This window comes from Ochotona princeps, chromosome 11 (genome assembly GCF_030435755.1).
Source record: "Ochotona princeps isolate mOchPri1 chromosome 11, mOchPri1.hap1, whole genome shotgun sequence".
NCBI classification, from domain to species: Eukaryota; Metazoa; Chordata; class Mammalia; order Lagomorpha; family Ochotonidae; genus Ochotona; species Ochotona princeps.
The window spans coordinates 41762816-41778312 of NC_080842.1; the positions used below are offsets into that span (position 1 = coordinate 41762816).

General features: G+C 51.8%; 1 protein-coding gene across 1 annotated transcript; it reads right to left on the minus strand.

Annotated features, from left to right (window-relative positions):
• Window positions 1-3292: 3292 nt before the first annotated feature.
• RP1L1 (RP1 like 1) lies at window positions 3293-14905 on the minus strand. Its single transcript, XM_058670485.1, has 5 exons — window positions 14306-14905; window positions 9636-9777; window positions 7520-8205; window positions 6789-6877; window positions 3293-6491 (listed from the first exon to the last, which is right to left on the minus strand). The coding sequence occupies exons 1-5, from the start codon at window positions 14903-14905 to the stop codon at window positions 3293-3295; spliced, it is 4716 nt and encodes a 1571-aa protein (XP_058526468.1).
• Window positions 14906-15497: the final 592 nt, after the last annotated feature.

Genomic DNA, 15497 nt, shown 5'->3' on the forward strand with positions numbered 1-15497 from the left:
AAGAGCTTGACCTTGGCTGGTCACATTCTCTTGGGAAGGCTACATAATGAGGGCAAGTGAAAGTGTTGTGTATGTGCATGTGTGTGTACAAGAGTATGTGTGTATGAGTGTGTACACATTCATGAGTGAGTGTGTATGGAAGCAGCCACTGCACATGTGTGTGCACATCTGTGTGTGTGTACATAAGAGTGAAAAGAGAGCACAGCATGACTCAGCGGCTAAATCCTCACCTTGCCAGTGCCAGTTCATGCCCTGGCTGTTCCATTTTCCATCCAGCTCCTGCTTGTGGCCTGGGGAAGCAGTAGAGGATGGCCCCAAAGCCTTGGGACCCTACATCAGTGTGGGAGACCCAGGAGAAGCTCCTGACTCCTTGGTTTCGGATCAGTTCAGCTCTGGCCGTTGCAGCTATCAAGTGCTGACACGTGGGAGGGTGCACCACAGTTGACTTCGGGGCATTCATCCATTAACAGCGAGCTTTTACGACGTGAAGGGCTGAAATATTTGACAGATATGTCTGTAAGTAAAAACGGGAGTTCCACAGAGGTAATGTTTCAGGTTAACCCTTGCCGTTCTCCAGCCAGATTAGCTCCAATTCCTCATGCCCACATGGAAGAGTGGCACGTGACTCATGCCATCACATGAGCAAACAACCCTGGCTACAGACTTTCTGAAGCCTGAACTACCTTGCAGTAAATACATCCAACACAGTGTTGCCTCCTTCTCTTAATCACTTATTTATAGGGATGAAATTTAAATAAAAAGGATTCATGCAGAGATAACGACTTTAGAGTCTAAAATATCTGAGTGTGAGCCCAGGCCAGCTTATGCATCACTTCTAAGTCTCGCTTTCTTCCTTTGAGAGATGGCGCTAGCAATGCCTGGTTCATGGGTGCATTGGGGAGGGTACGTGGGAGTTTGTTCAGTATGCTACCAGACACATGGTACACCTCAAACACACAGCTGACATCATTAAACTCATTGCTTTTTCCCTACATATGTGTGATGACACTTCATACTTTGTCTCAGTTACTTCTCACCATACTGTGAGGAAACCATGACTAAGCCCATTTCACAGATGTTGAAACTGAGGCACTTACCACTGAGCTCTGGGCCAGGGCCTCTAACTCCAGGTTTCAAGCTGTTCCTATCGTATTCTCTAAACTACACACAGAGGGATGATGCCACTTCAATGAGGGGCTAGATCAGTAGGTGCCACGGCTGACTGGACCTTAGGGTGGCAGCAGGGAGTCAGGCAAAGGTGTTGGGGTATCTGCTTGGGGATAGCTGAGGATCCCAGAAGATGTGCTGTGGGACACTTTTTTGCCTGTGAGTAATGACAAAGCTGAGCGATGTTGCCTCTCACCACAGAGACCAAGCTCATAAGGAAATCATTCCACTGGGGGCTTCTCTCTCTCTCTTTTTTTTTAAAGATCTGTTTATTTATTTATTTGAATGCTGAGATAGAGATTTTTATTTCATGGTTCACTCCCTAAATGCCTCCAATGGCCAGAGCTAGGCCTGGTTGAAGTCAGGAGCCAGGAACTCCACTGGGGTCTCCACTCGAGCCATCTTTTATGCATTCACAGGTGTATTAGCAGGGAGCTGGATTGGAAGTAGGGCACCCAAGACTCAAGCAAGCACTCTGATACAGGATGCCAGCATCATAGGCAGCAGCTTACGAGGCTATGCCACAATGCTATCCGCCACCCCTGCAGCTTTAGTCTAGGTCTGTTTATTCTGCTGGGTAGGGCCTCATGAGTTTGGCAGTCTTCCCCATTCCTCCAACCAGTATGCAGCAACACTCTCCTAAAATAAATACAGGTCTCCAGATGTAATGTAGATACGTTTTTATTACAAAAACATTGAAGAAATGCCTCCACAGAAATTCTAAACACATGTCCGATCTGACCAAGAGCCTCCCTTCCATCAGTTGGGTAGACGGGTAGGCAGGCACAGCCCATTGCACACTGTGTGTGGATACATTGAAGCAACCAGCAGGTAGTATCTGTTCATGTAGCACAGGTTTCCCTTTAAATAGATCTAGATACCACGGCCCAGTATGAACAGGAAAACAGGCAAGAGACAGCCAGAGCACTGCGGCCCCATCCAGGGGCCGCCACCTTGACCGCTCTCCGGCTCAAGCCCGCCACGAGAGGACATGGAGAGATGGCAATTTTCAAAATCTCTAAAATAGCAAAAGGAAATCTTTGAAAAAAAAGACAATAAGGACTGCCCATGCCAACAAATGTATTTGACAAAGCCAGGACCTCACTCAGAGATGGTTAAAAGACATGCCATTCACCTACAAATCACATTTTAAGCCCTAGAAAAAAATTCAATCGCATTCGCGATCATGTCTACCAAATGTCATAGCACAGTGAGATGAGGAGGACTGACAATCCCCTGGTGGGCCTGCCAATGCAATCAGACTTGAGGAAAACAATTTGCATGATATCCAGAGTCTTACAAATACCAATATCCTTTGACACAGTCATTCTACACATGAAAGTCTATCTTAAGGAAATAACCAAAAGCCCAGGAACAAAGTTTTGTGAACAAAACAATGGATACCATCTAAATGGTCTTAGGCCAGGGAAATAGTGAAGTATTGGGTATTCTCCAAATGGAACATTATTTGGGAATTGACAGTTTACAAAAGCCTTTGAGATAAAAGGAATAAATTGTTGGATCCTTCAGTTTTTAAAGCAAGTGTATAAATGTGTCCCCAAAGAGTAATTTTGACTATAAAATGAGTAAAGAACAGTGGGAAGGAAGAACATCTAACTGCTAACCTACATCCTCTCCATGTGGTGAGAGTCCAGGCAATGAATGGCTTGTCTTTCTTCCTGCTTTTTTTTTTCTTTCATTTTTCCATCACCAAAAAGTATACGGATTAGTAAGAAACCTTTGAACCTGGAGAATCATTCCTGCATCGTGACTGCATTTGTCCAGTCACGTCGGCAGAGTCAGTGAATATATCCAAAACTAGCCAAGGTGCAGTCCACAGAGGCCAAGGACGACAGTAACAGAAAGTCCACAGGGAGGCAGAGAGTCACATGGGAGCTGGTGAGAAGCAGACGTACATGCACACTGCCCTGGCCACCTGCTCAGCTCCACAGGCGAGTGGGGGCTCCTCTGGCACCATGCCAGACCAGAGGTGCAGGTAATCCTGCTCCAACATCACGGGATGGCACTGTGCTATGGGCTGTGTCCTGGGCAAGTTCTAAATTTTTTTCTTGACACCTCCAGGTGTCAGGCAGGATCAGACTTCTAGAAATTCAGGATTGGACTTCTAGAAATCCAAGTCATCCTGGCCAAAGCCATCTGCCTTGTCCCCCACCTGGGTGTGGGCGATGCCCCTGGCAACCTCTTCACCTTGTGACTCATAGCAGGCATACCCTGCCCCCTGCTCTGGGGTCCTGGGGCATGAAGGGCACCCTTCCTGCTCCAAAGGGGAGCTTCCTGGGCACCTTGCAGTGACTCTTGTGTCTGGGGGAGGGGTCCCGTGGGGTTCGGCGCTGCTGTTCCTTCTGTCTCCACTTGGCAGCTCTGATGCTGGTCCCTTCTGATGGGCAGGAGGGCAGACACATCCCGGGGCTGACAGACTGGAGGATGAGCGTGGTTGGGGGTCTGGCCTTTGTTTGGGGGTGTCTCCTTGAGGAGCAGGGGATGATGCAGGCCTCCTCCCTTGGTCTGGACTACTGTTTTCAGATGCCTCTGCTAGCTGGCTGGCTCCTGGGTGACCCTGGGAGCTACCTTCAGTGTCCTCTGCGCTGCCTCCTTCTGAGCCTGACTGCCCTCCTCCTCCAGCTCCCGGGACCTCTGCAGCTGTGGCGCCGCCATCATCCTGTCCTGCAGTCCAGCTACTTCCCTCCAAAGCGGCAGCCTCCAAGCTGTCCTCATCCTCAGAGCCCTTCAGCATGGGTCTTTGCTCCTCTTGCCCACCACCCAGCTCCTCCTCTTGGCCCCTGGCATCACTGTCCCCACTCTCCTGGCCACCAGCTCCCTCTGCATCTCCAGCTGGGGGCTCCTTGTCCCTGCTGAATCTCTGGCTACCCTCACCTCCATCACCCTCCTTGGCCCCAAGCTCTATGTCTGATCCCAGCTCCTGTCTTCCACTGGCTCCCTGGCCACTGTTGGACATGTCCATGGCCACACCAGGGTCCTCCTGTTTTGGGGTCACTAGTTTCCTCTTAGTGGCCACTGCCTCTGTCTCCCCTTTGGGGCACCCTTCTTTCTTCTTCAGAATCTGCTGCAGGTCGAAGGCCTTTTTGATGGGCGCTCCAGCCTCCCTGGGGGAAACCATGGGGGGCACTTTTTTCCGCAAGCACACTTCACAGGGGCAGAACTCCTCCCCGGGTGCTGAGCGGGCATCCTCCAGGCTGAGGGAGAAAAGGCCCCTGCCACAGGTCTGATCTGTGAGGGCTGAGAGGTTGCGCAGGCCATGGAGGCGGTGGCGGCGCTGCTCTGTCTGCAGGGACGTCTGGCCCCGGAGGACTTCCCAGGCTGGCCCTGACCCCTGAGCTCTCCTCCCGGCTCGGCTCTGGATCTTCCGGAGCTCTTTGTCAGTGCTGGCCTGGAGCCGCTGGCCCAGGTCCTGCTCCAGCTCAGCCACCATCTGGTCCAGTAGCCCGTCATCCTGCAGGTTCCAGCGAGCCCGCAGCTGGGCTGTGGCATCAGCCAAGTGGGTCAGGAAGGACATCTGCATCTTCTTCAGCAACTTGGACACCCAGGTGGGGTCAGGGTCCAGGCATGCCCTGCAAGCTGTGCACCTGTTTGCCTCTCCCGCATGCAGCTGCAGCCACGGCCTGACCTGGGCTTGCTTGTGGCTCACACCCACTGCTGCTGCTGCTGTAGGCGGCTCTTCCAATCCTGGATCTGACTTGGGGCCCCTTTGGCTATCACTGGTTTTTGAAGGGCCCTCGCTGAGAGGTTGAGAGGGTTCCGAAGGGTTCTCGCTCCTGTCCGAGGGACACGGCCTTGCTTCCTCCTTGTGCTTTCTCTGGTCATCCTGGCTGCCTTCGCTACCTGCAGAGCCAGCCTCTGAGGACCCCAGCCTGCTGAGGCATGTCCCCATGGGAAGTCCTTGCTCCTGGATGCCCGCATGTGGCTCTTCATTTTCTGCTTCTTTTGTTTCCTCTAACTGCACCCCATCTTCTTGCACTACATTTTCAATTTCCTGTTCCAACGTGTTGCCCACCAGCTGTTCCCTACTGCCTCCCACTGCTGCCTGCTTGCTGGTGGCATAAGTTCCAATTTGGGAGCTAGCAGAGGCTGCAGAACACCCTGGCTGTGGCTCTTCCACATTTTCAGCATGCCCCGATGCTCTGGAACCAGGCCTGGGGGAGGAGGTTTTCAGGAGCGGCTCTGTCCTCTCAGGAACCCCAGTGCTGTCCATGGCACAGGGCACGCTGCCCTCCCCTGACCCTCCAGAGCCACTGCTGACATCCACTCCAGATGAGGACGTGGGTGTGAGGTCCTCAGACATGGGCAAGGGCTTGTGTGGAGGGAGCTCTTGGAGCTCAGGGTCCAGCAGATCCTGCCCAGAGCTGCATCTTGGCCACAGGGTCTGTGAGATGCTCAGCAGTTCCTGGTACTGGGGGGAGTCAGTAAAGCTCACCTTGTCTACAGGGGACCCAGGATCTTTGTCAAAGAAGTGGAGCCTGGCAAGACAGGCAATGAGGGCCACAGCAGAGTGGCTGAGCCTCTTGGCTACCACATCAGACAGTTCAGGGAGGCTGCTGGGCCTGCCTGGTTTGGCGCCCATCAGCACCTTCATGATCTGGGTGGAGGCAGAGACCCTGCCTGGGAGAGCACATGATGCCCTGCCCAGGGCCCCAGCAGCTCCTGCCAGAGCTCTGACCTCCACAGGGGAGTCGGATGCTGGAGCTGGGGCTGCACCTTGGCCCTGGGGAGAAGCCTGTCTTGATTCAGTGCCTGTATCACTGGGGCCTGGGAGGACTCCGTTTGCCTCCACTTTAGGTGCCACATGTTCACTGATGTCTACTTCCAGCAGCAGCTGTTCACCTTGACCCTGATCATCAGCAGGTGACCCCTGGGGGCCCTCAGGACCCTCCCTGGCCATGCCGCTGGTCTCGTCCATCTCGTATCTCATGAGCACAGGCTCCTCTGGGATGTTGCCCAGCCACTCGCGGACCACAGCGTCTGGTGAGGCATGGGGCAGGGCACTGGGTGTCATGCTGCCGTCATCCTCCAGCTCCTTGAGGTCTGGCCCTATTCTGGCGGCTTTCACCTCCAGCATCCCCCTGGGCCCAGTTCCGGGGTTCAGGCTACTCTTGACCGTTGTCCCTACTGCTGCTGACCCAGGGCCTGAGAGCTGTAGGGGCCCCTCCTTGAGTTTTTCCTCTGCCTGCTGGCCCCCATCTGCCTCCCAGCCATCAGCGCTTGGGTCACCACTACTGGTGTGGCTGAGGTTCCTCAGGGGCTTCTTAGCACAGGGCCGCCCCTCGGGGGGAGTGGGGTGGTACCCACTGCATGCCCAGGGGGCCTCAGGGAAGTGTTCTGGCATCCCAATTGGTGAGCAGTCACAACCTTGCGGGGCTTCTGGCTCCCAGCCTTCAGGCTGGCCAGCCAACAGAATCAAGGGTGGGGAGGGCCCAGGGGTACTCATTGCTTTTCCCCACTGACTGCCAGCTCCAGACTGTGGGTAGGAATGGGGTGTGCTTGCAGGTGTGGGAGCTGGCAGGTGCTCTCTGTCCTCAGTGCCACCTGCTGGCTCTGTGGAGGGAGTGGTAGCAGGTGTGAGGGTGACACCACAGGCCCCTGACTGCGGGTCCTGAGAATAAACAGAGCCTAGAGAAGGAGATCTTAGTTCCCCTGAGGCCAGTTTCCTGATCATCGGTTCATGTTCTGATAGCTGTGGCATGGATCCACAGGGGCTGGCCCTGACACTGTCAGGTGGCCTGGGCACTTGCTGGGCTGCTGGAGAGTGCAGCAGGTGGTGGGTGCCCCTGTGGTGGCAGCACACATGATCCAGAGAGCAGGGTGAGGACACAGCATTAGCTGGGCTCATCTGTCGCCCCCCGCCTTGCTGTGCATCAAGTGGGGAATGCCCTCTCTCTGGGTGCTGGAGGTCATCATGACCATCAGCCAGGAGTGGCCCCATGGACCCAGACCCACTCCTGGCCTGACCATGCCAGATGCCCTGTCCAGGCTTCTCTCCCTGTAAATTCTCATTCACCAAAGACAAGGGACTCAGTGTGGGAGCACAGAGGCTGCTGCCCTGAGCACATGGCCACTGGGAAGACGGGGCCCTGGCCTGGTGCTGGCAGCCCTGGTGCAGCCCATTCCCCTCAATGGGCACCTCAGGAGACCCAGCGCTGGTGGACCAGTCAGACAGGGCCTCTTCAGAGCCTTGGGTCTCATGTCTTCTGCAGTCGCTCTGTGGCACTACTGCTTTAGGGCAGGGGCTGGGTCTGTCTTTGAGACCGTCATCGGCTCCTCTACTCAGGACAGGAGAGGCCAGCTGCAGGCTGCCAGTGTTCAAGTCCCCCTCTACGGTCCTAGAGCTGCTTCGGAATTCTAGCTCGGAGTTTTCCAGGCAACCAACAGTGGAGGCTGGGCTGGCGCTGTCCTGGAGGCTTCTTTGCCTCCCAGTAGTTCCTTGGCTCCAGCGGCGCCTGCAGCGGGTGTGCTGGGCCACCCCAGGCCTCCCCTCTGCAGCTGGCCCCTCCCCCTGGCAGGTGTATAGGGGGTTCCTCCAGATCTCATAACTGGGTTCTGGCTGCTGGCTGTGGCCCAGGGCACCGTGAAATCCTGCTTCCAGAGCTCTGGATGCCCTTGCCCCAGACTCCGAGGAGCCCCAAGGGGCACCCTGCCAAGTGCAACTGAAGGGTTCTGCCTCCCCCAGGCTGCTGCAGTCCTCCCTGCTGGCAGCCCGCCCCACCCTCTGAGACCACAGGAGCGCCTCGTCTCCAAGCAGCTGGAAGCGAACCCTCATCTCCACCGACAGGCTGCCATCCTCATTCAGGTGGACCTTCTTCTCCACGTCATCGCCAGCCACCAAGGGACCAGGCGCAGCACGTGTGTCCTGAGGGTGCCTGATGGGAGCAGGGCCTCTCTGGGCATGATGAAGAGAGGCGTGGGACCGACTCTCTGACAGTAGGGCAAGTCGCCGTGCCTGGCCACTGCCCGACCCCGTCCTTGCGTGGATCACACTCTGCTTGGATTCTGGCCCCCAGCTCCCTGGCGCGCAGTCAAGAGTGAGAGAAGAGAAGAAAAGATCATGAGTTTCTGGGGGCAAGAGTAACAAGTGGTTGTGGGCTGCCACCACCCACGTCTTACATTTCCAAAAAGCCCTCCGCAAGGGCTGTCCACAGAGCTGCCTGTTTTTGTCTCAACAGAACCCTGCTGAATGAACTTGAATCTGGAGTTGCCAGTTGCCAGTTGCCAGTGGAGCAGCTTCAGGCACAGCCAGTGTTCTGAGCTGTAGGGGGTGGTCCATCCTAGAGATATCACAGGTTTGCTAGGTGAGACACAGTCATGCTCCCCTACCCCCAGACTCGCTACAGAGCTGCTGGCTGCACTGGGCTCCTCCAAGGAGGCAATGTGGCAGATGGAGCACCACAGTAGCCCACCCCCAGCCCAGGAAGCCTGATCAATAAGGGGTTGCTTACAGACCTGATGGTAAACTGTAAAATGCTTTGTGGTTATTAGTGGTGATTTATCATCCTAACACTCATCAAGTCCTGGGGTTGATAAATGATTGCAAGCAAGGACCCAGACACACAGGATCAGAGAGCCTGACAGTCAAAAGCCTGCACCCCATGCAAAAAAAAGACAAAGAGAAGAGGGTAGGAAGAAGGAGCCCTAAGAAACACAGCCCGGAGTGCTTCTCTGTCTCATGTCCCAAGGGCAAAGCCAGCAGAGGCTGCGCCATGGCCCAGGAAAGCAGTCAGACCCCTGAGTGGGCCAGGACGGGAGAAGACCCCAGTGGAGGCTGGTGGCCCCTGGGACCCAGGTGCTGCTGAAGGCACAACCTCTGTTGCCTTCCTCACAGCCTTTCCCACGGGATGCCACTGTGTTTGCTATTTACCAAAGTCGGCTCAGTCACATTTTGCCAACTGTGGTTCAACCTTAATTCTCCATGCATTGAATGTGCTTTTCAAAATAAGGTGCTTGGTGTTTTTAATGCTAACACCTAGATGGTGGCGACGTATAGGTTTTGTGAACAGTTAACTGGTTGGCTGATTCATGATCAAGTTTGGTTTAGACCTTTTTAATCTCTGTCTGGTCTTAGACAGCCATGACTCAAAGGTTACAAAAACCATGTAGCATGGCCAATGGCCTCCACAAGGTGAGGCCCACCATGGTTCTTAATAAAAGTTGGCTTACATCCCCAGCAGCCTCAGGTTAACATCTTGTGGATGTTCCCTTTAAACACTAGACTGTGCTGTCTCATACTCTCCCACTTCCCACCACCAAATGTTTGAAGCAGTTAAAACTGATGCTGATAAGACACAAGAAGAGGCCAAAGACACTCCCAAAGCAACTAGAAGGCCTAAGAAGTGGGGCCAGAGGCACATTTTCTAGGTTGTCTAGAAGGGTTTTCTGCCCATCCTTACTGAATCCCATGCATTGTCAATGAGACTGGGTAAACCCCCCAAGGCACTCACCGTTTTTGCCCCTTGAGGAAAGCCCAGATAGCATTTCTGACCCATTTCTTGCAGCATCTTCCATCAGCAGAGGTCTGAAGGCCTCGTTCCCAGCACACACCAACACGGAGGGGCAGTGCAGCAGGCTCTGCAGAGAGTCCACCTGGGCAAGGAGAACACTGAGCCAGGAACATGCTCTACAGAACTCCCACCCAGCAGCCCTGGGGAGGAAGAATGCAGGCTCCGCAGCCCTTCCCATCATTCCTGCACTTATCCAGTGAAGGGATCCATTCGCTCTCCATAGCACCTCTGTCACCAGCTGGGGGCGGATGGGCACTCACAGCCTATCTATCTGTATCTATCTATCTATCATCTATCTATCTATCTATCTATCTATCTATCATCAATCTATCTATTTCTCTCTCTTTCTCTCTCCTCTCTTCTCTTTCCTCTCTCCTTTTCTCTCCCACCCACAGCCCTCTTTCCAACAGGTGTGAGGCCTGGGACCAAGGCTCAACATGGATGCCTCAGAAGAAAATGACAGCAGAGCCATTAAGATGCTTCTCTGACAGAGAGTCTGTATTTGCAAGTCCTCCAGGCTCCCCATGGAGACCTGACTCACTGTCCTGCCCTGGAATGGAGTAGAGCAAGGCACCATTAGCTTCTTTTCTCCTCCAAACTCATAAAAAAATCAATGATCTTGGGGCCAGTGTTGTGCTGCAGTAAGTTAAGCCATCACCCATGTCATTGACATCCCATATGAACATTGGTTGGAGTCCTGATCCAGCTCTTTGCTAATGTACCCAGAAAAGCAGAAGGTCCCCCAAGTGCTGGGACTCCTACACCCATGTGTAAAAGCTGCAGGTTTGCCTCATTAGCTATGTGAGGGCCTTTGTTTCCATCGTTAAGGACAAAATATATTTCTTACCATGATCTCCAATCAGAAGCATATACTCATTAGCAAGGAAATGAGAAAGAATTCTTACATCCTCCCCTGCAAAAATGACCTGGACATGTATTATACATTAGATCTTTCAATCTGGTTGTTAAGAAATGTGTGTGAAATCACTTTTTTAGAGCTCTAGTCCATCACAGGTAGAACTAGCCAGGCCTTAAGGGAAAGTCTATGTTCTTCAGAAAGGAAGACTGAACTGAGGCCTCAGAGATGTTCCCTGTCCTTTGGGAGAGAGAGAAGCTAAGCTCCATGGGGAAAAGAGCCTGGACCAGGGCCCCTCAGCTGGGGGACCCTCATACTGATAGCTGTGATGTAGTCCTTTATGGAGAGGGAGGAGGTCATTATGTTTACAGAAACCTTGGAAATTCAGCAGTGAGTCTCTGGGAAAGCATCCTACCATCTGCTTCTCCAACTTCTTACTTTCCCCATTCCTATTCTCTGCTCCTCAGTATACAAATAAACCATGAGCATCTAGTCCTCCTTGTCTGTATGTGTTTCACAGCCCATGCTATTACTGGTGAAGGCACAACCACATTCATGCATTACAAGTTGGCTGTGTTCTTTGCCCACTATGTAACTACCCGCAAGTTATTTAGCCCCTGTACTTCGTTCTTCTGGAATACTGAAAGGGTAATAATGTTAGCTACCTCATGATCATGTGGGGCAGATGCTAAGCCCTAGACTAAAGCTATTCTCTTTCACCTTCTTTCTTGGGTGTTTTCCAGTACTGTAGAAATTAACAGGCTGAAAACCCATTGTCTGCAATCCCTTGCAGCTAGAGTTCACAGCATGAAACAGATTCCACCAGTTGGATGAGGCAGGAAGTATGATGGTGGAGCAGAGATCATCTTTCTTTTGCTTTTGACTGTTGCTGCAAGCAAAGAACGTCGGGGGTTCAGAGAAGCACATGCGGCAAGGAGGGCAAAAGCTACTCTTATTATCCCAGTACCCACTCCCCATTCACTGGCTTCACAACCATCAGCACACTGCTACCATCACCCTCCCCATTCTGGATCACAGCAGTGCTGGGTGGTATCACATTCAGTCATCCCAATCCCACAATCCACTTTCTTGCCTGTGTTAGAGGTATCTGCCTTGACAGGTCAATTGGTGACATTCTAGAATCTTTTCCAAGAATTTAACCAGTCTAGGATTCTCCAGCCTTTCCATCAATTTTGAAGCATAGAATTTTCCATGTAGACTTTCTTTTTGTATATGATACTGAGAGAGGACCCTGCTTCCTGTGCTGGACCATGATAGATTGTAGCATCAGAGGTGGCCACAGGAGAATCAGGGGTGGGTTTTCTGACCTGGTTGGATTTGAAGGTGGTGATAACTTGGTGGCAATGGGACATTACCTGCAGCATAGTAACAAAGGAGGTTCCTCAATAGTTACTACTGAGAGTAAAAACAATTCATACTAAAAGGAGAATTTTGACTCCCACTGGCTGTCATGATGGACTGTTAGAGTAAGAAGTGCTATGGTCACAGAGAGGACTGGCTGCTTCTGACTTTGAAAGAACTGTTAAGCTCAAGATCTAAACTCTCCATTCACAATGTTCAGAGGACTGGGGAACTTCTTTTCTCTTGTTACCAAAGCTCGGATGCAGAAATTGATTCTATTGGCTGCAAAATGCAAGGATAGGTCATGGAAAACTGAAATTAAAGTATAAATTTATCTTGTTGCCCCAAATTTTGAAATCTATGAATAGCTTTTTCATAATATGCATTCACATGAAATCTCATTTACATGAGTTTATGCTTGCACTAACTACAAGAATTTTCTCTTTTAATTTCATTTTCTATGAACTCCTTAGAGTACGTTCATACAATTGAACTGAGGGTCATGTGCCCGATCAAGCCAGCAAGCAGGGGTGTTGAAATAGCCCTGGGCACAGTTGGAGGTGATAGGCATTGCATCAGGCCTGAGAAGCTAGAATTGGCATAGGAGTTACCTGAGCAGATGGCTTCCACCCTCCGTTCACCTGCCCTGGCTGCCCTGCCACCCTGCCTCCACCTTTACCCATGACATCCTGAGAAATTCCCTGGGACCCATGAACTGAAGGAGCATACTTACTTCTGTGTTTGGAGGATTCCTGGAGAGCCTCAAGTTGGCTTTGGTATCATCACAGACCCAGTTAGAGTCTGGAGGGGAAAAGTTTAGGGGATTGTGTGTTTTGGTTGAATATTTTTCATGGAGAGAGAAATGGCGAGAGATTCTGTAATAATTGTTGGTAGTGGTTGCAAGTTCACTCCGACAACTGAAGACTCGGAAGGGGCAGGACATGAGCACTAGTGACAAGGAAGTCTGTATGAGAATTTGTGAATGCATCTCTCACAATTGGGCCAGAAAGTGGGAACATTCATGTCTCACATGAGTAATCACATGGACAAGGTGACTTGCTCAGAGGATGTCAGTCTCTCTTCACATGACTATAAAGGCAGGTGCAGTCCACTTACAAGCCAGAGCGCAAAAGAACCTACAAATTAGCACCATAAGCTCCACCCCATTTGTGTAAATCTGGCTCTCATCCCTGCACAGGGCCTCACCTGTCAAGAGCAGAGACCAATGTTAAGAGCTTAATTTCTGTCATACCTCGAGGGACTCAGCACCTGCTGGGAAGCTTGATGACACTGAACCCCTCACTGAAGGGGATGGTCAGCAATTTGTATTTACTGGACTAGACACTTATTTGGGGTATCGACTTTGTTCCTTGCCCATCATCCTTTTAGCATCACCCACTGTGGACTTAACGGAACTACTTATTCATCATTGTCATAACCTACAAAGATCTCTCAAACAACTGACTTTAGAGCAAAAACCATAAGACAAATAGGCCAACACTGTGGACTATACCACTCTAAAGCAGCTAGAACTTACAGAACATTGGGAAATGTTTCTGATGAATGCTGTGAAAGAGTCAGTTCGGGTACCAGCTGAGAAGTAGCCCTTGATGATGCTGAGCCATTGTCTCATAAGATGTGACGTGGGCTATAAATTAACAACTCATTCATGGTGCTGTTTCTCCTGTGACTGCAAATTCACTGGCTACACGTACACTGGCTTCTCAAATTGTTACACCAATGACCTAGCTCCAAACATTTTGCTTTCCATTCCGGCAATTTTGGTCTCTGCTAGCTAAACAGTGAATTCCTTAGGTATATAGGATCTGACTTCCTAAATCCAGCTTTATCATCTTGGATGTCCGTTACATAGACATGCTCTTGAACTCAACCATTATGGTAGCTTCCAGCACAGATAGAATTACTGGCAGCTTCTATTTATTTGGGGTACAGATTTTACGCTATTTTACGCTACAGGCCCCCACCCACCCCCCATCCCTGCCTCCCAAGTTCCCTAGTGGTTGAATTAAAACACTTTCTACTTAAGGGATCTAGGGTAGTTTCTGTTTCCTGCAATTAGATCTCATTAGAAGAGTTTGAGAGGACTAGATAAGAAAATGACACTGCATCCTACATGGAAACTAAAAATGTGAATGACACTTGTTTGCTGGAGTGGTTGGCTGCACTGAATGTCCCCATCCCATCCACCTTTCATAAACAGTGCAGTTAAAGGCTTCCTTTTAAGGAATAACCACTCCCCCCCAACACTCCTCCCCCCTCCCCCCCCCCCCAACACACACACACCACCACCTCCATCACCTCTGTTTTAAGTATTTTGATCTAGGGTCAAAAAAAAACATCTTAAAGGCAGCTTCCAACCCAAATCTCCTACCTTTTTTCCACTCAAGGTATACACCTGCTTCACGGGAAAGTGAAGGAGATCCGAGGCTTTGCTGAGAAAGGCCGCCAGGTTTCTGGTATTTCTGTGACTGAGAACTACTGTCTGACGGAATCGCGGGTCCCCATTTCTAACCAGTGTCATCCTCCTTGTAGCCCTGGGGGCCTTCCCGGAAGGCGTGGTTCCCGGCACCTCGACCTGGCCTTCAGGATCCCATGACTGAAGGGCAGAGGAGCTCCTCCCCTGCAGGCGGCTGGGAGTCTTGGGGGGCTGCTTATCCGAGCAGAGGTAGCAGCCCCCATCCTGCAGCTGCTCCAGAGCATTGAGGCCGTGCAGCCCGCGGGGCGTGGTGACTGAGCGCACTCCAAAGGCAAGAGGCACCCGCTGAGAGAGCTCATCCATCAGGGCATTGAAGGTCTTGAAGGTGCGCTGGTGCACTGCCAGGCGCACCCCTGCAAACCGGGGGTCCCCTCGCTTGAGAAAGGTTATCTTCTTGGCAGGTGTGACCTGGGTGGCAGAGAGGGTGCGTGCCACGGAGGGCAGGAGGCATTCTCGGTGGCTTGGGCCCTGGCCATCCCTTGGGGCGCCGTTCATGGCGCAGAGGCCCAGGTAGCTGTGATGGGCAAAGGAAGAGGCGAGTCAGAGGGCCATGCCAGGCCTTGCATTTTCCCTTCTTCCCTATGCCCTGCTTCACAAAGGTGCTTCCTGCCCTCCCCCAAGTTTGCCCCACTCTGCCTTGGAGAGCCACCCAAATCTTGCTGCGTGGGATTAAAACGGAGGCCAAAGGGTTTGTTTGTTAAACTTATTTATTTTTATTTGAAAGACAGATTTTGCAGAGAGAGAGAGAGAGAGAGAGAGAGAATATCCTTCCTTGGTTTGCTCCCCATTTGGCCAAAATAGCCAGAGTTGAGCTGATCTGAAACCAGGAGTCAGGAACTTCTTCTGGGTCTCCCATGTGGGGGCAGGGGCCCAAAGACTTGGGTCATCCTTAACTGCTTTCCCAGGCCACAAACAGGAAGTTGAATCAGAAGTAGAGCAACAGAGAAACGAACCAGTGACCATATGGGATGCTGGTGCCATAGGCAGGGAATTAGCCTGATCCATCACCACACAGACCCAAGGCCAAAGGTTAGCACTCACATGGATCTGAGTTCACATATAACCCCAAGGCTTCAATTTCCTACCT